The sequence below is a fragment of the Lissotriton vulgaris genome, chromosome 2_1 (genome assembly GCF_964263255.1).
Source record: "Lissotriton vulgaris chromosome 2_1, aLisVul1.2, whole genome shotgun sequence".
Classification (NCBI taxonomy): Eukaryota; Metazoa; Chordata; class Amphibia; order Caudata; family Salamandridae; genus Lissotriton; species Lissotriton vulgaris.
In genome coordinates, this window is record NC_141687.1 from 537,663,183 (window position 1) to 537,688,903 (window position 25,721).

Consider the following 25,721-nt stretch of genomic DNA (forward strand, 5'->3'; position numbering starts at 1 on the left):
AAGAACAAATTTAAGGATCTGGCAATTCAAGATAGGGATTGGTTGAGAGTTAAAAGATCTGGAATTTATGGAAAAGTTGGGGTTCAGATTCTTTCAGCCTTTGAGTGTGGAGAAAGTGATGTGTAATTCAGTGTTCTTGAGAGAGGGGTAATAAAGCTGTTAATTTGCGGCTTTCAGGGTGTAAAGGCATCTAGTGTTAAGCTGATCAGTGGTAGTAAACCACTGGGCCATCCTTGGTTACAGAAGGCATTTAATTGATCTTGGGTAATGGGAATTGGTCGACTAGAACATGTGTATTCAAATCTCTTACATCTATGCAAAGCCTTCGTTTTTAAGCACTGAGAAAACACAGATACTTTATTTATATCCATAGACCCCACCGAGGAGAGCGAGCGAAGCATACCTCCAACAGATGCAACTTCCAAGCTCCAATCGAACATTCCTTTTAACTCATAAAATTCTAAATAGGAAATTATTTATATACTCCAAGGGAAGTCTATGGGGATAAATATGGCAGGAATAAATATAACGCTATGTACACACACACTTAACTCTAATCACAATTGTTCATTTTTATTACTACTCATTCTAACCCGGATTCTAAATTACTATTTCTTGGTTCTCTAACTCCACTCAGTTGATTCGTAACAAACTGATATTCAGCACATTTCACAGTCTCGCTTTTGCTTGTCATAAATACAATCAGGTTATTTTAAGCAAATGACAACCCTTCTTTTGGTCCTGTGCCTATTATGCTTCGGACTATAGACTTTTAGAAAGCGTGGTGGAAGATTCCATGATAACGGCGGCGCGCACAGTGCGGAACCTGGGTGTCATAGACATAGAAAAAGACTGCCCATGTGCCAACCTGTGGGCTGACTCCAGGTGTGTGTTAAACGGTCATTTTAAAACGTCGCCAGTACATACATGCTAACTTAGAGATCACGTAAGATCACGGGCAAGACCTCGCAGTGTTCCTAACTCATGTCAGCATATCCCAACCATATGTTATAAACTATACAATATACCTAAAAGCTATTCGTTCCCCACAAACGTGTTTGGACGGGTTTTGAAACAATGTGTTCTGAATGCTAGTAAAAATACAAAGATTTAAACATCACGTAGTGTATGGTGTTATTGGGCTGGCTCATGCAGAGGGAAAACTCAAACCTTCCCTTACAAGATGGGAGCCGCACTGTTCCACGTCCCACTGTAGCGAACCCCACTGTTGCCGTCCTTCTTTTGTTTCCATGGCGGATTATGCGGGCGGGGAGGGGGAGCACCAAGATGGCGTGTCTCCTGGAGACTCCTATCCGGATGAGCGTGCTGTCTGTGAGTATGGTGGGGGGCGGCAGGGTGGACGGGTGCTGATGTGATAGAAATGTATCTGCATCTTTAAGTAATCATTGGGTAGGAAGCTCTTTACTTCCCCGGAAAGAGGATAATGCTACTGGTGACACCCCTACCTCTAACTGACACCTCAGAGAGCGGGTAGTTCTCTGACGTGACCAGCCCAAACAGAGGGGAAGAAGCTAATGACGACTAGGAGGAACCAGAGGTTACTCGCACCCCGTAAAGAGTGTTAACGATATTTCCTTAACTCATGGGAGAAGGAGGGTGACTAGCTCCTCTTACTAGGAGCGAAGAAACTATATCCTAAGAAGATATTATCTCATAAATTAAGACGGGAGGTAACAGAGACCATCTTTACAGAATGGAAGCGGGCTGCATACACCTCCATGAGGATGGTCGACCATTGGCAGTACAAAGAGAGGGTGACGCTCCTGGAGGAGGGAGTCCACAGACAACTATTGGATGGAAGGTTACCGATGCCTCCCCACATCGAGGAACTTAAGTTGCTGACAGGCTATTGTTGCCCCGATGTGACCACTGACACACACTCTCCTTATCATAAAGGATGATGCAGTTGTCAACCCTCCTACTCCTGGCTGAAGTCCTCGTCCTCCCTAGACATTCTTCACTCGAAGATCACGAAATTATAAAGATCAAAGAGAAAAGGAACTCGACTACTACTGACAGTCTTCAGAGAAGAAATGTTACTCATCCCTTGTTAAAAGGGGGCTTCTCAACTGACCTGACATCATAGTGCATGCCATCAGAATGCATTGCTTTTGCCCGGGAAAGCACTTTTGTTTAGCTTTTCTATCTTGTTTACGTATGCAAAATAACATTTTATATCTGTATGATTATCTTTCAGTTACAATAGTGTTAATAAACATGTTAAACTATTTATAAGAAATACACGTAGCTTCGATGTCTGCATAGGTAGTACTCAGCCAGCATATTTAGTTTTTTTAATGTTAAACTTTCTTTTGCTTGTGTTAAGGGATATTACATCTTTATCAGAGTTTCTCACGTGGTCTTCCTTTGCTGCTGTTATCGATATTTGTTCATTGATTGTAATAGTCTTTTGAGATACAGGGTTTTATCTTTTGTAAGAATTGCATTTATCAGATGCTTGGGGGTAGCTGTCATGAAGACGCCCTGATGTTGGATTGAATGCTTTAGATTTTATAGCGAGGGGTTGCATTTAAATAATAAAGGGTGTCAGTGGTGGCACTTGTTACCTTTTCCCTCTTTTTCTCGGTTCGTATTTGTACATCAGGAGGATCTGTTTACCTTGGAACTGTTTTTCTTTTGCCATAGTAAGTCTGCATTAACGGCATCCACGTGACAGGAGGTGTGGTGGATATGGGTTACTTTTAGAACAATCTCATTCCTAAACATTCATTGTTATTCTTTTATTCTGGAATTATTAATTCGTGAACAGTACCATCTCCCCATTTGGTCTGCAGGGGTGTGAGGCTGAGTTAAGGACACAATATCCGTCTATTGGGTAATTTTTTCTCACTCCAGCTGTAGGTGTGGTTAGGTCACCAGACTAATGTATGCTCCTTTTCCGAATGTGGACAAGCAGTATTTCTCTTTCATTATTTTTTAGCATCACTGAAGTTAGAAAGCTTAGACTATATTGATTTTCTGTGTCTGGTAGAATGAGGAAGGTTGTGTTGTTCATAGGAACTAAAGCAGAATCTCCTGACTGCCCACTCAAATACATTGGTGAAGAACTCTGAAAAGAAAGTTGTCGGCTTGCAGCTTTTTTCAGAGGTGGCAAAATATGAAGAAATATTTATTTTTTTCATCCAAATTAGCTCAGTCGTCTCAAGATGAATTTTTTGCATCTTTTTGCAAATCAAAACTTGATCAATTACTTAGAGGGATCACACAAAAAACAACCCATGCAGTCTGATTTCATCCTTTGAGAATTTTTTTTTCTCCAGACACCAGGTCCTGGGAGTGATTACAGTTCGAGACAGAATAGAGCACTAACTGTACCAATCTATTGAGACAGTAACAAAAGTGCCTAATATGGAATAGAGAACTTACCCCTTACCTGAATGGCTTCTAACTTGTATGAAGACCCTGCGCTTTAGCTACAACAGTTTGCATATTCACAGTTTTTTAGGTCTCGCCTATCCCATTCTGCAAGGAATGGATAGGGGAGAATTATAGGAGGCAAAATAGGTTCTCAAACCATCAGCGGATTTCAAGCAGTTCACATGAACACAAGCACGCGCTTTTCCTCCTCCATCCCTCCCACTCGCTGGCTCCCCCGCGCCCACTAGGCTCTTGAAGCGCGACGCTTCGCCAGCGCTTCCCTCTGACTCGCTCACTCCCCTTCTCTCCCGCCCCCCACCCGACTTGTTTAGAATCTGGTTCCAGTTTGGAATGGTGTTTCAAATTTTTTTGTTTGGCGAAAAAGGTATGTTAGCGTCCTGTATTGAAACAAGATTGTCTCACGTGAAATATACATATTCTGTAGTGTGCCGGGAATGTGCGATTCATTGAATATTCTGAGGGTTCCGTATGTGTCAGTTGCTAGAGTAACTGGAGACTTGAACTACCCGTTTGTTATTATTCATAATGTGCCTTCGATGTCTTCGTCATCCGCCGCTAAATAGAACTTACAGGCGTACAGTTGCGAAGGCACTTCATTACTAAAGTTCAGCCTAAACGTTGCACAAAAAATCCTTCCGGTGCTTTTTCAAACGCGTTACGCTTATACGAAAACGGCAATGCTCTTCGGGCATATTGAACTCCATTAATTTGATTCGCTTGTTGTGTAGTCCACGGGCCACCACCAAACTATGTTTGTTGGTTTCTTTCTCGAACTCCTTCGCTCCTCGTCATAAAGTCAATTTTGAAATTTGCGCTCTGTTATGAGCCAATCAGCACCCTTCATTAAGAACGCGCCCTGGTGCAACAAGATGGGAAAAGCTGACCAATCAACGTTGGTCTTGCTAACAAAGGAGACAATTGGATGATTGAAAGGAAAAAGGGACTAAGGCCCGCAGCATAGCATGACCAGGCTACCGTAATGCTAACAACGTAATACGTTGTAAATTGGCACGGTGGCCATTACAGAAAGGGGAAAAATGCTTAGATTCTCTTTATAACTGGTAAGAATCTGAGGCGTTATAGGGACCACTAAGCGTTGGAGTCCTGAGCCGAAACTAAAACCACCAGGCTTCACCTTAACATTTCTTTATGTATATACCTAAAATTGATTTTAAGCAAGTATGTTTAACAGTGTCCGCCTTTTATGACGTTCCACTATGTCGAGCGGAAGTGGGAAGTAGGTAGTCGGAAGCCACTACATTCTTAAATATTTAAAATGTTGTGAAAGGTTCCTTTATTAATTCTGCATTGACTGATTAAATTCTGTTCTGGAAGTATTTTATTTCCAGTTGCTCATTTTCCCTTCCCATTATAATACTTATCACGACTCATGTTGAAATCACACCACAACTTGAAACATACTCCGCGGTTCAAGGTCCGCTGTTCGAGACTGCTGATTGTATCCTTGTTTCTCAATCTATCTATCTGTCTGCCTCACTCTATCTATCTATCGCCCTCACTCTATCTATCCATCGCCCTCACTCTATCTATCTCTCGCCCTCACTCTATCTATCTATCGCCCTCACTCTATCTATCTATCGCCCTCACTCTATCTATCGCCCTCACTCTATCTATCTATCGCCCTCACTCTATCTATCTATCGCCCTCACTCTATCTATCTATCGCCCTCACTCTATCTATCTCTCGCCCTCACTCTATCTATCTCTCGCCCTCACTCTATCTATCTCTCGCCCTCACTCTATCTATCTCTCGCCCTCACTCTATCTATCTCTCGCCCTCACTCTATCTATCTATCGCCCTCACTCTATCTATCGCCCTCACTCTATCTATCGCCCTCACTCTATCTATCGCCCTCACTCTATCTATCGCCCTCACTCTATCTATCTATCGCCCTCACTCTATCTATCGCCCTCACTCTATCTATCGCCCTCACTCTATCTCTCGCCCTCACTCTATCTATCTATCGCCCTCACTCTATCTATCTATCGCCCTCACTCTATCTATCTATCGCCCTCACTCTATCTATCGCCCTCACTCTATCTATCGCCCTCACTCTATCTATCTATCGCCCTCACTCTATCTATCTATCGCCCTCACTCTATCTATCTATCGCCCTCACTCTATCTATCTATCGCCCTCACTCTATCTATCTATCGCCCTCACTCTATCTATCTATCGCCCTCACTCTATCTATCTATCGCCCTCACTCTATCTATCTATCGCCCTCACTCTATCTATCTATCGCCCTCACTCTATCTATCGCCCTCACTCTATCTGTCTATCGTCCTCACTCTATCTGTCTATCGTCCTCACTCTATCTGTCTATCGCCCTCACTCTATCTGTCTATCGCCCTCACTCTATCTGTCTATCGCCCTCACTCTATCTGTCTATCGCCCTCACTCTATCTGTCTATCGCCCTCACTCTATCTGTCTATCGCCCTCACTCTATCTGTCTATCGCCCTCACTCTATCTATCTCTCGCCCTCACTCTATCTATCTCTCGCCCTCACTCTATCTATCTCTCGCCCTCACTCTATCTATCTCTCGCCCTCACTCTATCTATCTCTCGCCCTCACTCTATCTATCTCTCGCCCTCACTCTATCTATCTCTCGCCCTCACTCTATCTATCTCTCGCCCTCACTCTATCTATCTCTCGCCCTCACTCTATCTATCTCTCGCCCTCACTCTATCTATCTCTCGCCCTCACTCTATCTATCTCTCGCCCTCACTCTATCTATCTATCGCCCTCACTCTATCTATCTATCGCCCTCACTCTATCTATCTATCGCCCTCACTCTATCTATCGCCCTCACTCTATCTATCGCCCTCACTCTATCTATCGCCCTCACTCTATCTATCGCCCTCACTCTATCTATCGCCCTCACTCTATCTATCGCCCTCACTCTATCGATATATCTATCGCCCTCACTCTATCTATCTATCGCCCTCACTCTATCTATCTTTCGCCCTCACTCTATCTATCTATCGCCCTCACTCTATCTATCTATCTATGGCCCTCTATCTATCTATCTATGGCCCTCTATCTATGGCCCTCTATCTATCTATGGCCCTCTATCTATCTATCTATCTATCTATGGCCTTCTATAGATCTATCTATCTATCTATGGCCCTCTATCTATCTATCTATCTATGGCCCTCTATCTATCTATCTATCTATGGCCCTCTATCTATCTATCTATGGCCCTCTATCTATGGCCCTCTATCTATCTATGGCCCTCTATCTATCTATCTATGGCCTTCTATAGATCTATCTATCTATCTATGGCCCTCTATCCATCTATCTATGGCCATCTATCTATGGCCCTCTATCCATCTTTCTATGGCCATCTATCTATGGCCCTCTATCTATCTATCTATCTATCTATCTATGGCCCTCTATCTATCTATCTATGGCCCTCTATCTATCTATGGCCCTCTATCTATCTATGGCCCTCTATCTATCTATCTATCTATGGCCTTCTATAGATCTATCTATCTATCTATGGCCCTCTATCTATCTATCTATCTATCTATCTATCTATCTATCTATGTCCCTCTATCTCTCTATCTATCTATGGCCCTCTATCTATCTATCTATGGCCCTCTATCTATGGCCCTCTATCTATCTATGGCCCTCTATCTATCTATCTATGGCCTTCTATAGATCTATCTATCTATCTATGGCCCTCTATCCATCTATCTATGGCCCTCTATCCATCTATCTATGGCCATCTATCTATGGCCCTCTATCTATCTATCTATGGCCCTCTATCTATGGCCCTCTATCTATCTATCTATCTATCTATCTATCTATCTATCTATCTATCTATCTATCTATCTATCTATGGCCCTCTATCTATCTATCTATCCATCTATCTATCTATCTATGGCTATCTATCTATCTATCTATCTATCTATCTATCTATCTATCTATCTATCTATCTATCTATGGCCCTCTATCTATCTATCTATCCATCTATCTATCTATGGCTATCTATCTATCTATCTATCTATCTATCTATCTATGGCCCTCTATCTATCTATGGCCCTCTATCTATCTATCTATATATGGCCCTCACTCCTATCTATCTATCTATCGCCCTCACTCTATCTGTCTATCGCCATCATTCTATCTCTATCGCCATCATTCTATCTATCACCCTCTATCTATCTATCTATCTATCTATCTATCTATCTATCTATCTATCTATCTATCTATCTATCGCCCTCACTCTATCTTTCGCCCTCCCTCTAGCTATCTATCTCCCTCAGTCTATCTATCTATCGCACCACCACAGCATCACTCAGGGGCACCACAGCATCACTCAGGGGCACCACAACATCACTCAGGGGCACCACAACATCACTATGCGCTACCACAGCATCACTGAACGCCACAGCATCACTCGTCGCCACCACAACATCACTCGTCGCCACCACAACATCACTCGTCGCCACCACAGCATCAATCTGTGCAACTATTCAACAACAACTGGTTCAAATATGTTCTCTCAATGTTTCAAGCTTTATTACAAATGTCACAAAAATATGTTAATATTTCACTTCTGTTCTTGGATTTTCGTCACAATAAAATACACTGAACATAATCTTCACAAAAGTTATTTACTAAAGTTTAAGCTATTGCCATTATAAATTACAATAGCTTTTATTTAACAGCTTAGCTGCTTCGCAAATATACCTCCCCAGTGCTGTGCTGTCCATTGGAACTAGTGCTGAATGGACGTCCAATGGTCGTGCGCAGCACTGGGGAGGTAGCGCTCGTGACGACCGTTGGCCGTCAGCAGCGCTTAAGAGGTTGAGTATTAATTATTTAAAAAAATTAAAAGCCACTGTTATTTGTAATATCAATACATCTAAGTCACATAAATACAAAACATGTTGCATTACAAATGCTATAGGTGTCACATTTGCAAAAGTTAAAAGTATTGGCATTGTAAATGACCAAGCTATTATTTCGCTATTTTCAAAACCAACACATAAATAAAATATATGTCATTTACAAGACCAATAGCTCAAACCTTCTTAATATGAGACCTATTGCAGTGCAAAATTTGTTAAAATGAATGTCCACTGTTAAGGGTAGGGTTTTTTTTTTTTTATTTCACAAAATTTTTATTGAGAGAGTTTGGTAGTGATATGAACAGAACAAATAATAGCAGATAAAGTCCATGGTATAAGTACATAATAAATCGAGAAGCGGTGAAGTAACATAATATGGAGTAAACATAACATGCGGGGGGAAAAAGTAAACAGGTAAATAAAGAAAATGACAATTAAGCATCAAGTCCGTACAACACGAAGGCATATGTCAGCAGGCATATAGATCGGTCATATAGCACAGCAGGGTGAAGCACAACCATCAAATATCATATTGAGAAATTGCTTGCCACAACAAAGGTTTTAGGTGTCTCACGGAGGTTTGAAGAGATCAAAGTGAGCGTCAAGTGAGTCCCATATTTTCCTGTGTTGTGGGCGCCAGGGGTGAGAGGCAAGTGCAATGGTATCGGCACCCCTGAGATTAGAAACCCAGTTGAGCCAATGGGGGAAGGAGGCTTTGGCTGTATTTTTCCAGTTGGACGTTATGACTTTAACCGCCGCCGTCAGTAAAAGATCAAGTAGGGCTTTGTCATTTTCATTTAAAGTGACAGCTTTGGAAGAACCCATAACTAGAGTAGCAAATTCTCTCGGGAGAGAAACGTGCAGGGCTTTGTTAACAAAGTCAAAAATCCTGTCCCAGTATGTGGCAACCCGGGGGCATTTAAATATTAGATGTTCAAGGTCTCCTCCCGCTTCCAAACAGTTCCAGCAGGAGTCATTGTCTTTGATGTTGTGCAGAAAAAGTCTCCTGGGGGTCCAAAAGGCTTTGTGTAGGAGCCAGAATTTAGTTTGGGATAGAGTTGGGCTAATTTTGTGTCTTGTGGTCGATTCCCAAATTCTGGCCCACTCGTTATCAGATGTGGGAGTGGAGGAATATGATTCCCAATAGGATTGTAATGCAGAGACCAGGTTAGATGTCTGTGGTTTGATCATTTTGTACATTCTGGATACCTGGTGACCAAGTCTATTAAGGGTGGATAAAAGGCCAGGGAGTGAGAGGGATGTGTTGCCCAAGTTTGCTTTGGTTAGGGCCACCTTAACTTGTAGAAAATAGTAGAAGTCAATGTTCTCGAGTTGAAATCTATCCTGTAATTCCTTGAATGTGAGTGGTGTTTGGCCCTCGTAGAGGTGGTGAGGGAAGTGTATTCCCTTCCTGATCCAAGAAGGATTATACAGCGGTTTACCTTTGTATGTTATAGTGTTATTCCGCCATAGAGATTCCCACTTTGAATTGCGAAATTGATGGGGTAGAGATTTACTTATATGGAGGAGGGAGTTCTTAGTGTTTTTAAATATGATATTAGAGTCGATATCGGGACGCACTTTGATGGTAAGGAGGGAGGAGGGGTCAAGGCCTTCCACTAGGGATTTTTCGATGTGTAACCACACGGGTGTGTAATCAGGCTGTGGTGTGAGCCAGATCGCACCTTGCCTGGCCAGGAAGGCGGTCTGGTAGAGTCTAAAGTCGGCCAGATTGACACCACCCAAGGATTTATCTAGTCGTAGCTTTTTCATGCTGATCCTGGCTTTTTTCCCCTGCCAGAGGAAGGAGGTAATTACCTTATCCAGTTTTGAGTGGAAATCGTTAGAGAGCGTTAGGGGAAGCATCGAGCTCAGGTAATTGACCAATGGGGAGATCATCATTTTTATCGTCTCTATCCGACCCCACCATGTAATGAATCGCGGCGACCAACCATCCAAGATTCTTTTAATTTTCGCTAGTGTGGTCGATTCATTGTGCTTGAGTGTACTTAGTATGTTGTCAGTGAATTCTATTCCTAGGTACTTAATGACATCCGGTTGCCAGGCTAGACCTGAATTTCCAAGGACCTCTTTGGTAGTATGTACATTAAGGGGTTTAACTTCGGATTTGTCCTTGTTTAACTTATAGCCGGACAATGCCGAGTACTTACTGATGGAGGACATAAGCCCCTTAATTGATAGGGTTGGGTGTTCTGTGGCTATTAAGATGTCGTCGGCATATGCCGCTAGTTTTATCTGAGTGTTTCCGAATGTGACACCTGCGATGTCCTCATTTTTCTTGATGTCGGTGAGTAGTGGCTCAAGAGCCAGCAGAAATAGAGCCGGTGAAAGTGGGCAACCCTGTCTAGTTCCTTGGAATAGGCGGAACGGGTCAGAGAGTGTTCCATTAATAGATATACGGGCAGAGGGGGCGGAGTATAAGGCCATCACCATTTTAATGAAAGAGTTACCCAGATTGAATGCGCCCATACATTGTTGAAGAAATGGCCATGAGACTTTGTCGAATGCTTTCTCAGCATCTAGGGTTATTGCAACCATCGGCATTTTGCAGTTTTTCGCTTTTTCAAGTATGTGGCATAGGAGTCTGGTGTTGTCATTCGACATCCTGTGTTTCAAAAATCCTACTTGTGACGGGCTTATCAATTTGGGCAGCACGGCGTTTAGTCTAGTTGCTAAGATCTTGGCATAGATCTTGCAGTCAATATTTATAAGTGAAATGGGGCGGTAATTTTTTGTCTGGAGGGGATCTTTCCCTTCCTTGGGTATAACAATTATTGTGGCTTCACTCATCGAGGGAGAGATACTCCCACTGGAGGCGGTGGAGTTGAACACGGTTTGGAGTGTCGGGGAGAGTTGGCTGTCAAAGGCTTTGTAGAAAGAGGCAGAGAAGCCATCAGGGCCCGGGGCTTTGTTGCTTTTGAGTGTTTTTATGGCCGTCGAGATTTCTGTGATGCTGATGGGGGACCCTAGATTTAATTCGTCTATCTCTGAGAGTCTGGGGAGGTCTAGGGCCTTTAGGTAATCTATACATGTCTTTGGGTCCAGGGGTTTATCATTCCTGTATAATTCTTCGTAAAACTGCTTAAAGGTATCAAGAATCTTGGACTGGTTGGTGTGCGTATTATTAGCGGGATCTTTTATAGAGGATATGGTTGTTAGTTTCTGCTTGTGTTTAAGGTAGGAGGCCAGCAGCTTCCCGGCTCTGTTTCCCTCACACAGCTTCAAGGCTTTGAAGCGGTTGATCCACACGCCTGCTCTCTTGCTCACAATGGAATTATACTCGTATTTCTTTTTTATGAGTTGGTCAAGGGGTTTGGAGTCTTGAGGATTGGTTTTGTGTAAGGATTCTAGTGATCTGATCTCCTGCTCCAATTGCTCCAGTTCTTTGTTTATCGCTTTGTTGGCTCTGGTTCTTATATTAATAATAACTCCACGGATCGTGGCTTTGAGCGCGTCCCAGAGGATGTTTGGATCTGTGTCAGGGACATTAATTAAGAGTAAGTATTCTTCAATGGCTTTAGTAATCTGTAGTTTGTCGTCAGGGTTGGTTAGCGTTTCATCGTTGAAACGCCATCTTCTGGGCGGTCTGATTGAGCGGGAGCCTGCAAGTTTGGTGTGGATACATGCATGATCGGAGATCAGTTTATGGGCGATGTCGGTTTCCTCGATTAGGTGTGCAAATGTAGAGGATATTAGGATAAAGTCAATACGCGAGTAGGAGTTGTGGGGAGTGGAGTAAAAGGTGAAGTCTCTCCCATCAGGGTTTTGGAGACGCCATGAGTCTTTAAGGCAGTACCTTTCGCATAGCCGCAGGAGTGCCTCATGTGAGCGTGATGGGTGAAAAGCGCATTTGGACTGCCTGTCTAGTAAGGGGTCTAGAGGAAGATTAAAATCGCCTCCCACAATGATAAGGTCGTCCTGAGGGATATGCTCCATCGAGCGGGAAACGGAGTCCCAAAACCCGGGGTCGTCTGAGTTGGGGCCGTAAATGTTCACTATGTGTATTGGGTCATCTTCTCTGCGTAGATGGGCCACCAGAACCCTTCCCTCCGTGTCATGAGTGTGTGAAACCAGTGTTATGTTTGACTTCTTTGATATCAGGGTAATTAGACCTCCTTTCTTGTGCGGTGCAGGGGATGACAGTATATGGGAAGACCAATGGATGTTTAAGAAACGTGTGTCCTCTTCCGATAGTTTAGTTTCCTGTAGGAGGATAATATCCCCCTTAGTTTTGGCGATGTAGTCGAACACTTTCCTCCTTTTTACAGGGTGGTTAAGACCCTTAACATTTAACGAAACTATGTTGAGGTCATCCGCTATTGACTTAGTGTTAGACATTAGTGGGCAAGGTTATCGCTAAGTGGTGATCTGGTGGGGGGCAGAACAATGAGACAAACATCCCCGTGGGAGCCTGTGTGCTAATGCAATAACAAGTGGACAGAGCTAGCGAAATGGCTAGGGATAGAACTAGCGTCCTTGTGTTGTAGCTGAATGAAACAGACAGAAAAAGGGACAAAAAATAACACAAAAAGATATACAGTGCTATAAAGTACCAACAATTATTATCTGCTGAAAACTCTCTCTTTTTCCCAATCCCCATGCAAGCCCTCCCAATCCCCCCTCCCCCCTCCCCCCCCAATACGTACGTAGGGAGTACGACGACAGTACCTAGCTAGGCAAAACAGGAGTTATTAAACATCATCAAACGATATTCATTAGTTCCAAAGTTAAAACGTAAGAGGATTTAGATGTCCAGACTAAGTGTGGCAGCGGGTAATATTTACTGCAGCAATAATACGTGCGTAATGATAGTGTTTGTGCGCAATAATATGCTGTATTAAACCAGGAGTGGCTGTCTGCAACGTGCAGACGAAAGCAGTAAGAAGGTTAGAACCAGCTAAATGTTGCGTCAAGAAAACTTGAATCGTTATATTGGATTGAACTCCCTGTAGTAAGGGCAATATATGTGCACAGAAACATATAATAGCAATAATGACAAACTAGTAGCGACTATTTGCGTCGTGCAATAGTCTAAGTGTGAGAGTAGAACCTGCTCGACATTATGCAAGCAATCACCAACCCTGTTGCAAACCAAAGGAGATCATAAATCGTCACTTATCGAACAGCATTGACAGTATGTCTGGAAGCGATAATTCGATAGTGAGAAAATAGGATATGTGCTCGGTAACAGCGAGTGGGCGGACTAGCAAACAACTAGAGAAGGCAACTATCACAAAACTACAAGTACACAATAGTGCGACCTGGAAAGGATAGAGATCCGATAGACCTGTACTTTGTCATGATAGTCACGTGGTCTTCCTTTTGTTAGAAGGGCCATTCGATTGGTCCATTTCCTGAGGTGGGCCATTTTGCAGGTAGTTTTCCAGATCTTTCGGGTCCGTGAAGAATTTTGTGCGGCCGTTTATTGTGATTTTGAACTTGGCTGGACCTGCAAAGGAGTAGGGTATGCTCTTGGATCTGAGCTTGGCGCGGAGTTCCAGGAACCCCTTGCGAACCTCCACTGTGTCCTTGGAGTAGTCCTGTGTAAATATGATCCTCTGACCTTCCCACACGATGGAGTGCTGCTTCCTTGCGTATTGTAGGATCAATTCGACATGCTGATATCTGAGTGGTTTGCATATCATTGGTCTGGGGCCCTTCTCGCGGTTAGTAGTGAATGTGGGGATTCTATGCGCACGATCTAGCTCCAGACCATGCGGGAAAGCAATGCCGGTGATCATGGGGATCCATGCTTCCAGGAAAGTCACGCAATAGTCTGCATCTTTTTCTGCGTTTTCGGGTATGCCAAAAATTCTAATGTTCCCTCGCCTGTTGCGGTCTTCCAACTCAGCATGTTGGCGTCTGAGGGTGTTAGTGGTGTCTTCAAGGCGCTGTATTCTAGCAGCTGATTGACGTGAGAGACCGCTGTTCCGCTGTGTTCAGCCCGGATTTTAGGTCATTCATATCAGCTCTGATGGCCGTTAGCTCAAGCTGCATAGCATCAGTATTCGCCTTAGTGGATTTGGAGATAACAGTGAGGTCTCCTAATTTTTTCAAAATCATTTCCATCGTGGCCGCCATGTCTGGTTTGCTCTTAATAGGGGAGTCAGAAATATGCGGCTCAGGTTTCACCTTCTTAGAATTTGTCTTTTCATCTCTGCCCGCCATTTTGGACGTTAGGTTTGAGAAGAGAAGAGATGTGATTACCAGTTAGCTTGTCAGGAACACCTGTCTGGGGTCAACGACGGTGGGATCAGACAGGGAGTTGACAAACAGGCTAGGGCTGTTGAGACGCTCAAGGCTGGCTCCACGCGGTGATTCTCTCAGCGCCAGGCGAGCCTAGTGCTGGCTAGCTGATTGACGCTGTTAGTGTGGGTGTGCTATTTCCTGTGCTGTCTCTTGAACCAAGGCTACCCTGTGTAGCTGATAGGAGAAGCAAAGTTAGGTGCTGGTAGTGAGGTGCTGGGTAGGGGCACGATGCCAAGGTAACTTAGAAATGTGACCCCCCAAGGATCGAGGAAAGCCTCACAGAAAGCAGACAGGTGGTCTTCTGCATGAGGGCAGAGGAGAACCGCTTCTCTTTACAGGCGCTTTCATGCTGAATTGCAGTTATTTGGAGCAAGTAGGAATCGGAGCGTTTTTCCGATGGCAGCCGCCATCTTTTGATCATCACCACAAGGTTCTGAATATCCCATGACTAAGTAATGACAGAGTTTAGTATAAACACCACTGCATTGTGTCGTAGCTTGGTTTCTCACCTGAGTTTTCAAAGAGTCGGGTTGTGAAATGCTTTGGCAGATATACTTGTAAGTATTTGCTCAATGTCATAAAATGTCGGTAAATAAGGCAGATTTTATTTGTGCTCCCGTGCCCAGGTTGCCAATTGAGGATCAACAAGACCACTCAGACTGAGCTTCGCCACTTAAGTACATTGTATATAGGTCTTGGCTTGAGCACATGTGCTCAGTGTGCCTCAGTCACCTTGTTTGCACAATTGTGAACATCTCTCCAGTTCTATATGGTTCAATAACTGGTTTTCATTTTACATTTAGATGAACTCTTAGGTCTTGTGAGTGTCGAAATGTTATGGGCAGATGGTCAATTTTCTATGCAACTAAGCTTGGCTTATTCATGCCAAAGGTAGTTTTATGCTCAAAAAATGATTAATTCGCATGAAGATTTTTGTGTGAATAAATCTAATAAGACCTGTTAGTAGGTGAGAAGTAATAGTTTCAGGGCTGGAATGCACGGTCAGTTTGTGCACACACATTAACCTGCATGTTTAAGGGTATTTACCAACTTCCTCTAACTCATTCCCATCAGGCAAAAGGTTGCAAATCTGCTCCTGACAAGGGCAGTAGTAAACGATTTTCTAGAGTAAGAAGGGACCACCCCTTGCAAAATGTCAAAAAGAAGTGGCGATGTAGGTAAAGGAGTTTCTCCATTAAGGAAAATATTTCCTATTGGAGAATTTTTAAAACAAAGTTTTAACAGATGCATTTGCACTGGTTTTGCAAAAGCAGATGTACATGTGTATATTTGCTCATGTCAAATGGAATTCAGAGAAGTTTGCTAAGATTGTGATTTCCCGGCTGACCTCTGTAAACTCTTATGAATTCCCCCAAGTTATAAATCTGCAGTCCTGAAAGTTTATAGAACTGCAGTGGCACATTTCTGACTTTCTTAATGAACGAGTCCTCTAATTAGTCCTTTATTCTTTTTCTTCATGGTCTGGCTTGACATCGTTGGTGTCGCCAGACAATTATGTTAGAACCACTAGGAGAGGGGCTTTGGTTCCACCCACATGTTGGGAATGAATTGCTCAGTTATGATTAGGGAAACAAACATTGGCATAGCCAATAGGTCACTCCTTTGGGACCTTATAAGTGGTTAGCCAGAGGTTTTGGCTTGGCCTTCATTTTCACGCTATGTTGTAGAGCAGAGTGGCTGCTATGCAGCATGTTGAAAAGTTATAATAAACAAGACTGGCCTCATTATTTTGTAGGAACATACATGCATTATCATGTGAAATGACGCAGGCACCTTTTTTACTTTTGTGATCTAAAAAGGAATGAAATAGCTCTCACATTTCCTTGAGTTTGAGCTATTGGCGTTGTAAATGATATTGTCTTTTACCCTTGCTTTGTAGAGTGTATGTATGTGGTGTTTCGTGAAATTATGTGAGTTGGATTGGAATTGTTAGCTGTGAAATAGTGTGGTGTGGAGTGGATTTGTGTAGTGGAATTATGTAGCATGGTATACAGTTGAAATATGTGGATAGTAATAATGTGGTATTGGATGTAGTGGAATTATGTGAAGTGGGTGTGATGGCGTGTAATTATGTGGAACAGTATTTTGGGGTGGGGAATTGTATGTAGTGGAGTATATTCATGTGGTGTGCGGTTGAATTTTGTAGCATGATGTAGAATTATGTGGTTTGGATTGGCTGTACGTGGTGTTATGTAATTGTGTTGAGTTGAATTAAGTGGTTTGTTGGTGAATTATGTAGTGTGGAATGGGAATGTGTGGAGTTGAATTCTGTGGCGAGGAACTATGTGATGTCGAGTTAAAAAGCGATGTGATAGAGAGTTAAGGAAGGGGATAAAAGGGGAAGGAATTAAGAGAAGGGAGGAAATATTAGAGGATGGGAGAGGAATGGTAGGACGGAATGAGGGAGAGAAAGCAAGAAGAAAAAAAAGAAAGGATTTAGTAAAAGGTGGAATTGCAAGATATGAGTGACTGGAATAAGTGAAGTTGAAATAAGGGTTGAGGAAATAAGGCTGGGTATTGGATTAAGGAGTGAAGAGAGGGATTAAGATGGGCAAGAAGGAGGAAAGGAGGTAATGAAGAAAGATCAGGGAGGCAGTGCGGAAGATATGTAGAAGTGACAGACAGTGGAAGTAAATAGGAAGGAAGGGTTTGAGGGAATTGGGGAAGGGGGAAGAAATTGCTTAGATTATGAAGAGGGGGAACAGGAGGAAGGAAGTATGGGGGATTAAGGAGGCCAATAAGGAAGGATGGAATTGGGGAATAAGAAGGAGAGCGAGAAACTCTGAATTTAGGGCTGGGATAGGCAGTCAATTAGTCAGTGCTGGAGTGCAGTGGTTGAATATGCAGCCATTCATTTTTGATAAAAGAAAATGGCATATATCAGTTGATATGTATCTCAGCCTGTTACTGCTCTTCTATGCCTATTGTTGCCCTGTATTGTCATTCTGTTAGAAATGGTGGCATGACCAAAACACATGGTTGTAATACCATGGACATTGATACCGAAAAATAACCTCACAAAAATATAATGAAGAGTTCATATGTTTCAGTGATGCAGGAGCTGCTTTGATGCATTTGTGAACAAACTGCACAGTATTTTCTATTCATTTGCGACATAACTGCCTAGCCGCTAGGCTATTCTCTCCATGAAGACTATGTTAAGTGCTTGTTCTGTTGTGGTGGCACATTTAATTCGGCTTTGCTAGGCCTCATATTGGGTAGATGGCACAACAAAGACCTCTCATATCTCTCTCACATACCGCGCTAAACGACAAATGAACAGAAACACTGGGGATTAGATACCCATTCTGTCCATTTTACCTCAGCCACCTACAGGTACAACCTCTGGTACAAAACGAGGGACAGGGTAAATTAGTTTCAAAGCTTATGCTTGTAATATTTCACCTAGGGTTCATCTTCTCATTCTTCCACTATTATATGTACAACACCTGTGATGGTAGAAAATGACATAAAAACATTGCTGAGCCAATTTGTCTAAACCGTCCTATGCCGACAGCCCTTGTTATTCCTGAAGAAGTTGCGCAAAATACAGCAACGAAACATGTTGGCGACAGCAATAAAACACTAGAATTGGTTTAGTTTGAACCATTTTTAATTTGGAGAGCTTGAAGCCCAGAATAAAGGTTGAGCGGCCAGCTAGATCTTTAATTTTAATGGTGAGATTCACATTTATTATTTCTCACTGGGGTTCTTTAGGTATATGTGTATACACAATAGTGAATGGTGTCTGTCCTGGCTTACTATTGCATGAGTGACCATCGCGATTTTTGGTTTTCATGAAGAAAAAGCAATGTTTCATGTTGTGTTGTCTTTTTCTTTTCTCCCATTTTCCTTTCCACTAAAAGAGAGAGAGTTCCTATGATGAGAAGTGGGTACACTGGCATTTGTCAGCCAGCAACTCCGTTGGCGGTTCCACCGTGAGGGACTCTCTCTTCTCCCACATATTTTCACTGAATGAAAGGTGGGCTGTCTGGATGGTAGTCGACATTCTTTGACCTTTTTAGGTTTCGCCTGTCGAAAGCTGCGCAAGCAGCGTTTCGCGCAGGCGAAATCTTTTGTCTAGAGTATGTGTGTGTAGTCCCGCCCCTCTGTTCCATTGGCTAGCTCCATAAATGGAGGCTAGCCATTGGATCAGAGATCTGTCCGTCCATGCCGCAGCAGATTCGTGGGCGTTCCCGAGAATTTTAGGCTTTTGCCCACGTCATGCGGCTGTGGGCGTTTTTATTTTTCTTTTCGTATCGGCATGTTGCTCTTTGCTGCACGACTCGCCATCTAGGAGGTCATGTTTTCTCGTTGTCTCCTCATCGCTGTCCCCGGGCCTGAAGATGCCGTTTGGACGGGTGAGTGAGCGTCATCCTCCGCTGAGTGTAGCTCGGCAAGCCCCCTCCCCCCGCCCCATCCCTGGGCAGTACCAGTTGGTACAGGGGCCATGCCATGGCATGGTCTGCCATGGGGGGGGGGGGTGGGGGGGGGGGGGGGTGGCTCATGTGAAGCATCGGGTTCTGGGGAAAGAGTAGGCCCCCCGGGGGTTTTGAGCGATGCTCACTCGGTTTTTCGGGTGCCAGCCTTTGTTATAGTCCTAACCTCCCAGACCTAAAGTTGCATGCGCCGTATGCTTTGTTTGGCAGTCTGTTCGGTGCAGCATTAAGGGCAGACACTGGGGCGCAAGAGCGGCCAAATACCCCCCTTTTTATTTTTCGCAATGCGAAGGTCCGGGCCTCGCCGTGGGCTGTAAGGGGAACCCGCGATTGGTGGCGGGTGTCCTAGGTGGGAGTGTCGTGGCCCCTCCCTCCCCCAGATTGGGCGCATTATCACAGGAGCAGGAGCTGGACATATGTGTTAGGTGAGCGCGTCAATCTCGCGTTGGGTAAATTAATGGAGAAGGTCCACGGGGCTGCAATTATTGCTGGCCGACTAGTTGCCGCACGTGGCAGTCCGAGGGCACGGTGGGTCACAGTCGAGGACATGGGGAACACTAGCGGGCTTCGTGCTTCCCATGCCGCTACACCCAATCCCTTCCCCCCACCCCACTCCATGGCGATCAGGGCGCTAGAGGGCCCGAGGCTATGATTGTGGCGCGCAAGATCAGTAACTGAGTCATTTGGTTCCTGCCCCGTGAGATCCCTCTAGCGGGTATAGGGGGATTAACTTGTGGAGTAGATGTGTGGTTGCAGAGGAGGTCCACAAGCCGCACTCGACCAGGTGGCGAAGGGGTCGCGACCCAAATCCCCATCCCTAGCCCAAACGCGACACATTGCTGCGAGGTTGCCCCTTACCAGGGGCCAAGCGGCGCGGTCCTCGGGAAGCCCCTGTCTGAGACCCGTGGGCTGCGGGACCCCCACGGGTGGTCTAGGGGCTAACGGGTACCGGGGGAGCCAAGGGACAGATTCCCGACTCCTGACCTACCAGTTGGGACGAATCGTGCGCGGGGGCCGTCACCGGGTTAGCTTTCTCAGCTGCTCACAATAGCGGGTGTGCCCTTGTCACAACTCTCGTGGGAAGGCCGGTGTGTGGCCCTCCCCGGTTGGCCTGCAGTGGAGCCCAGGGCCACGTGACCGACAGTGCTCCCCCGCGCAGGTCCCTTATTATTTATTTCTTTATTTACTGCGATCATGCGTGGCCGTCTGAGTCAGCCCAGTCCTGAGCATGGGCCCCCACTGGTGTTGCAGACTTGTGATGTCCGGGTTTTGGGACCGCAGGTGTGTGTGTGGCTCTGGGTGGGTGTGTTTGGCTCTGGGTGGGTGTGTGTGGCTCTGGGTGGGTGTGTGAACCATCGCTCCAGCCTGCTAAAGCTGCAGCTTTTGACTGTGTTAATGCCAGTTCATTTGCTACCAGAAAAACCTTTGGGCAGATTTACACTAGACGTGATAAAAAACTAGCAATTATCTCAAGTGAGTACCTTTGCTTGCTTTCGTGTAATGCAGTTCAGTAATTAAAAAAAAAACGTGGAAAATATACAATTAGAAGAATTGTGACTCTTGGGTTTATGAGCTGGTCCAAGAAATAAAATTTAAATCTGATTCCGGCCATTATTTTCCCAGCAAATAATGAAAGTTACAGACTATTCCATTCCAGAGTGGGGAATAACATGTGGGTCTGGTACTACTGGGTCACATTCCACATTATTTCAGATTTTATGCCTAAAATCGAGCTTCTTAACGCTGCCTTTACCAGTTGCTTTGAGCAGGAGGCACGTGGCAGTAGGGAGAGGTTAGCAGGTCAGAGCAGACAGTGGAATGTGAGGGCAGCATAAAGCTGAGGGAGTGTTATCTGGACATTGCTAGGGGGCAGTGCCTAGTTGGTCAGGCCCACGTGACCGACAGTGCTCCCCCGCGCAGGTCCCTTATTATTTATTTCTTTATTTACTGGGATCATGTGTGGCCGTCGGAGTCAGCCCAGTCCTGAGCATGGGCCCCCACTGGTGTTGCAGACTTGTGATGTCTGGGTTTTGGGACCGCGGGTGTGTGTGGCTCTGGGTGGGTGGGTGTGGCTCTGGGTCTATGTGTGTGTGGGTCTGTGTGTGTGTGTGGGTCTGTGTGTGTGTGTGGGTCTGTGTGTGTGTGGCTCTGTGTGTGTGGGTGTGGGGGGGGCTCTGTTTTTGTGTGTGGGTCTGTGTGTGTGTGTGTGTGGGTATGTTTTGGGACCGCGGGTGTGTGTGGCTCTGGGTGGGTGTGTGAACCATCACTCCAGCCTGCTAAAGCTGCAGCTTTTGACTGTGTTAATGCCAGTTCATTTGCTACCAGAAAAACCTTTGGGCGGATTTACACTAGACGTTACAAAAAACTAGCAATTATCTCAAGTGAGTACCTTTGCCTGCATTTGTGTAAAGCTGTTCAGTAATTTAAAAAAAAGTTGAAAATATACAATTAGAAGAATTGTGACTCTTGGGTTTATGAGCTGGTCCAAGAAATAAAATTTAAATCTGATTTCGGCCATTATTTTCCCACCAAATAATGAGTTACAGACTATTCCATTCCAGAGTGGGGAATAACATGTGGGTCTGGTACTACTGGGTCATATTCCACATTATTTCAGATTTTATGCCTAAAATCGAGCTTCTTAACGCTGCCTTTACCAGTTGCTTTGAGCAGGAGGCACGTGGCAGTAGGGAGAGGTTGGCAGGTCAGAGCAGACAGTGGCATGTGAGGGCAGCATAAAGCTGCGGGAGTGTTATGTTATGTTATAGTGCTTTTATATAGCGCACGGCTACTCAAAAAGAGTGTCCCGGCGCTTTCCACCTGCAACTCAGAGTAAAAATAACACAACAGAGCAAGAACAGAATAAAAAACAAAAAAAGAAAACAGTAAAAAAGCCTAAAGATTAAAAAGCCAGGTCTTCAGGCTCTTCCTGAACTGGAGCAAATTGGCAGTGCTGCGGAGCAAAAGCGGAAGCGAGTTCCACAGCTGGGGAGCTTTACAGCTGAAAGAGCGCCGCCCCGCACGGGCCTTCCTCACCCGCGGAACCACCGCTGTAAAAGGTATTCCGACCGCAAGGAGCGGGCTGGACGATAGAAGGCCAGTGTACGCCGCAGATATCCGGCTCCTGATCCAAACAAAGCTTTGTGCATCAGTGTCAAGGATTTGAACAGAATCCGCTTCCGGATAGGCAGCCAATGGAGCGTCTGCAGCAGCTTAGAAGCTCGAGCGCGTCTCCGCAAGCCGAAAATTGCCCGGGCGGCGGAGTTCTGCACCACCTGCAGGCGCTGGACCAGATAGTCAGGGAGGCCGAGAAAGAGGGCATTGGCGTAGTCTAGCCTTGATCCAATAAGAGCCTGCACAGTAATCCGCCTGTGCTCCACAGACAGTAGGGGCAGGAATTTGCGAAGCATTTTCAAAATTCCATAGCAGGTGCCAGCTAGACCGAGAATATGTGTTCTCAGCGACAACTGGTTGTCCAGCTTGACACCCAGATTTTTAGCCACCAATGAAGACTGTGCGGGAGGACACATATCGGACGGCCACCAGTGTCTCCACTCCGGATCGGTGACGCAACCAAAGAATAAAACCTCAGACTTACTCGAATTGGCCTTCAGACTGTTCCGCTGGAACCAGTCGAAGACCATTACCAGACAGTCCCGAATTCTCTCTCCATCAAACTCCTGGTCTTTACCGCATGTGAAGAGGAGTTGCGTATCGTCGGCGTAGGAGACGATCTGGGCCCCATATGCCTCCAACGCGGCCGCCAAAGGGGACATAAAGATGTTAAACAGTGTGGGGCTCAACACAGAGCCTTGTGGAACCCCAACTCCCAATGGCGGCATCTCGGCAGAACTCTGGGAAACCCAGACCGTCTGGCGGTGGCTTTCAAGGAAAGATGTGAACCATTTGAACACCGTTCCCCTGAGGCCGATGTTATCTGGACATTGCTAGGGGGTAGTGACTAGTTGGTCAGGCCCACGTGACCGACAGTGCTCCCCGCACAGGTCCCTTATTATTTATTTCTTTATTTAATGCAATCATGCGTGGCCGTGTGAGTCAGCCCAGTCCTGAGCATGGGCCCCCACTGGTGTTGCAGACTTGTGATGTCCGGGTTTTGGGACCGCGGATGTGTGTGGCTCTGGGTGGGTGTGTGTGGCTCTGGGTGGGTGTGTGTGGCTCTGGGTGTGGCTCTGGGTGTGGGTCTGTGTGTGTGTGTGTGGGTCTGTGTGTGTGTGTGGGTCTGTGTGTGTGTGTGGGTCTGTGTGTGTGTGTGGGTCTGTGTGTGTGTGGGTCTGTGTGTGTGTGGGTCTGTGTGTGTGTGGGTCTGTGTGTGTGTGGGTCTGTGTGTGTGTGGGTCTGTGTGTGTGGTTCTGTGTGTGTGTGGGTCTGTGTGGGGGGGGCTCTGTTGGTGCGTGTGGGTCTGTGTGTGTGTGGGTCTGTGTGTTTTTGTATGGAATTTGCCAGAGATTAAACTATTGGCATTGTAAATGACAATGCCATTTATTTATCTGTTTTCAAAACCAACACATAAATACAAATGTTGTCATTTACAATGCCAATAGCTCAAACTTTTCAAAAGGCGAAACCATTGCATTGTAAATGCTTGTTTATTCTTTCAAAAGCAACACTGTGACCTAGATAAATAGTTGGATTACATACACGCAGGGTATTGTGAAAGTTTGAGCAAACCCCTTTATATATGTCTTTTGTCACAGAAGATAAAGATTTAGTGTCTTGAGGGTGAGGCCACATTTTGTATACATTCTGTATTCAGTCTGAGTGGGGGGCCGGCCTCTTTCTTGCTTTTTCTTCCCCCTTTGCTCCTATTATATTGACATCAAATAAATCACAACCAACTGAAGGGAACTTGTTTGAAGTCCAATTACAGAGGGGGGTGGAGATCAAAGGGCTGGTTTCATCCGCAGCTCGGTTTTCGATAGGAGTAGCGCTTAGTCTTCAGTATTTGCTCTTCACACAATTCTTGAACGCCTGCTGCATGTGGGAAGTTAGCAGTCATTACGTCTGGGAACAGACTTAAAAACTGGTTCTGCTAAGGCGACGCATCAGTCCTATGAACTTAAACATTATCCACATAGCAGTAGCGCATATTCTGGTGGTCAAGTGACGGCCCGTGGGCAAAGGCGCCGTACTCACCAACTATTCAGGGATTTTATGTCTTGTCTTTCTACAGAAAATCAGTAGACTCACACTTTAAGCTAACAGAGCTTACCAGTTTTTAAAGGTCATCTCCTAGAGCAGAGCATGCGCGCTGCCTGGGCGAGACCTGAAAAGTAGTGTGCTTCCAAAATAAGTGCTTGCATTCCACACAGCTGTGATCACTTTGTTTATCTAGCTCTTTCACCTTGAACTTTCAAGGGCACACACATGACATTGTTATGCTATTAAAGTGTCTTAGATAACTAGATAAATGTTTTTTTCTGGCAGCAGCAAAGGTGAGAGGAGGGGAGACATTAATTTACGTTTGCCACTTGACCTTTTGTGATCAACAAAAAAGAGCGTTTATAGTCTTACAGAGAGGAATTCAGGCTCCACCCACTTGTTGGTCTTCCTCAGTGCAGGATTTGATTGAGCCAAAGTTGTGTGTTTCTAGTAAAAAGACTGCATGTATTGCAATTTTCGGTTTGGGTCCACAAGGCAAAAATAGCTCTTGCATGTGAAGGAAGCGCTGCTTACCTACAACTGTTTATGACCAGGATCTGAATAAAAATTGGATAAAAAGAAAAATTGGGAATAACAGATCGAAAAAAAAAACTTGGTAAGAAAACCATGAATAAACTGGACGTGACATAGAATGAGCTTTCTGGGATGGAAACTCCAATAGCCAATTTGGATTCTAGGGCCAATTATAAGCGAATGGATCTGTAGAAACCCTAACACTGCACAAGATCTGTATGTCCTTCAAAGTTATAGATGGCCGGTCCTGTAAACAGCAACTAGCTACTGAATAAAGCAGTAGCAGTAGTAGGATTTTGCATAGCGCTTATGAAGAGTGCTCGCAGTTATATGTAGTTGAACAAGTGGGGTTTGTACTCTAATTTAGAAATGTATGTTGTTAATGTCAAATGTTTCATAGACCATGGTCTAAATAAACAAAGTTTTGAACTGACTCATAAGAAAATCTTTGGGCCTCCATACATAGCTTCAATCTGCTTTGTATCACACACAAAGTGATACATGGAACGGGAACGGTCTTCATCAAGAATAAAATCACCAAACACATTCGGTAAAGAAACCTCCGTTCAGAGTCAATCAATCAATCAATCGTATTTGTAAAGCGCGCTACTCACCCGCTGGGGTCTCAAGGCGCTGGCGGAGCGTAACTGGCGGGTTGGCGTGTAGAACGTGAGGCGGTTGTTGAGGTATTCGGGGCCCAAGTCGTGGAGAGCCTTGTGTGCGTGGGTGAGGAGTCTGAACGTGATCCTTTTGCTGACGGGGAGCCAGTGCAGGTCCCTCAGGTTGGCGGAGATGTGGCTGTGTCGGGGGATGTCCAAGACGAGTCGTGCTGAGGTGTTCTGGATGCGCTGGAGTCTTTTCTGTAGTTCGGCAGTGGTCCCAGCGTAGAGGAGGGCGTTCCCATAATCCAGACGGCTGGTGATGAGGGCTTGGGTGACCGTTTTCCTGGTTCCAGTGGGGATCCTGCGGAAGATCTTACGGAGCATGCGGAGTG

The 25,721-nt window shown here is 45.0% G+C and overlaps 1 protein-coding gene across 12 annotated transcripts in view; it reads left to right on the forward strand.

Moving 5' to 3' along the window:
- The first annotated feature begins 1,252 nt into the window (after positions 1–1,252).
- The window catches only part of ARMC8 (armadillo repeat containing 8), a 702,262-nt gene continuing 677,793 nt past the window's right edge, over positions 1,253–25,721 (forward strand). For 5 of the 12 annotated variants that reach the window (XM_086955489.1, XM_086955491.1, XM_086955490.1 and 2 more), the window contains exon 1: positions 1,259–1,332. In XM_086955489.1, coding sequence (XP_086811615.1) covers positions 1,261–1,332 — 72 coding nt within the window. In that variant the 5' untranslated portion in view covers positions 1,259–1,260. Of the gene's footprint in view, positions 1,333–25,721 lie in introns of all 12 variants that reach the window. The other 7 variants (XM_086955494.1, XM_086955495.1, XM_086955496.1 and 4 more) reach the window with 4 other exon arrangements.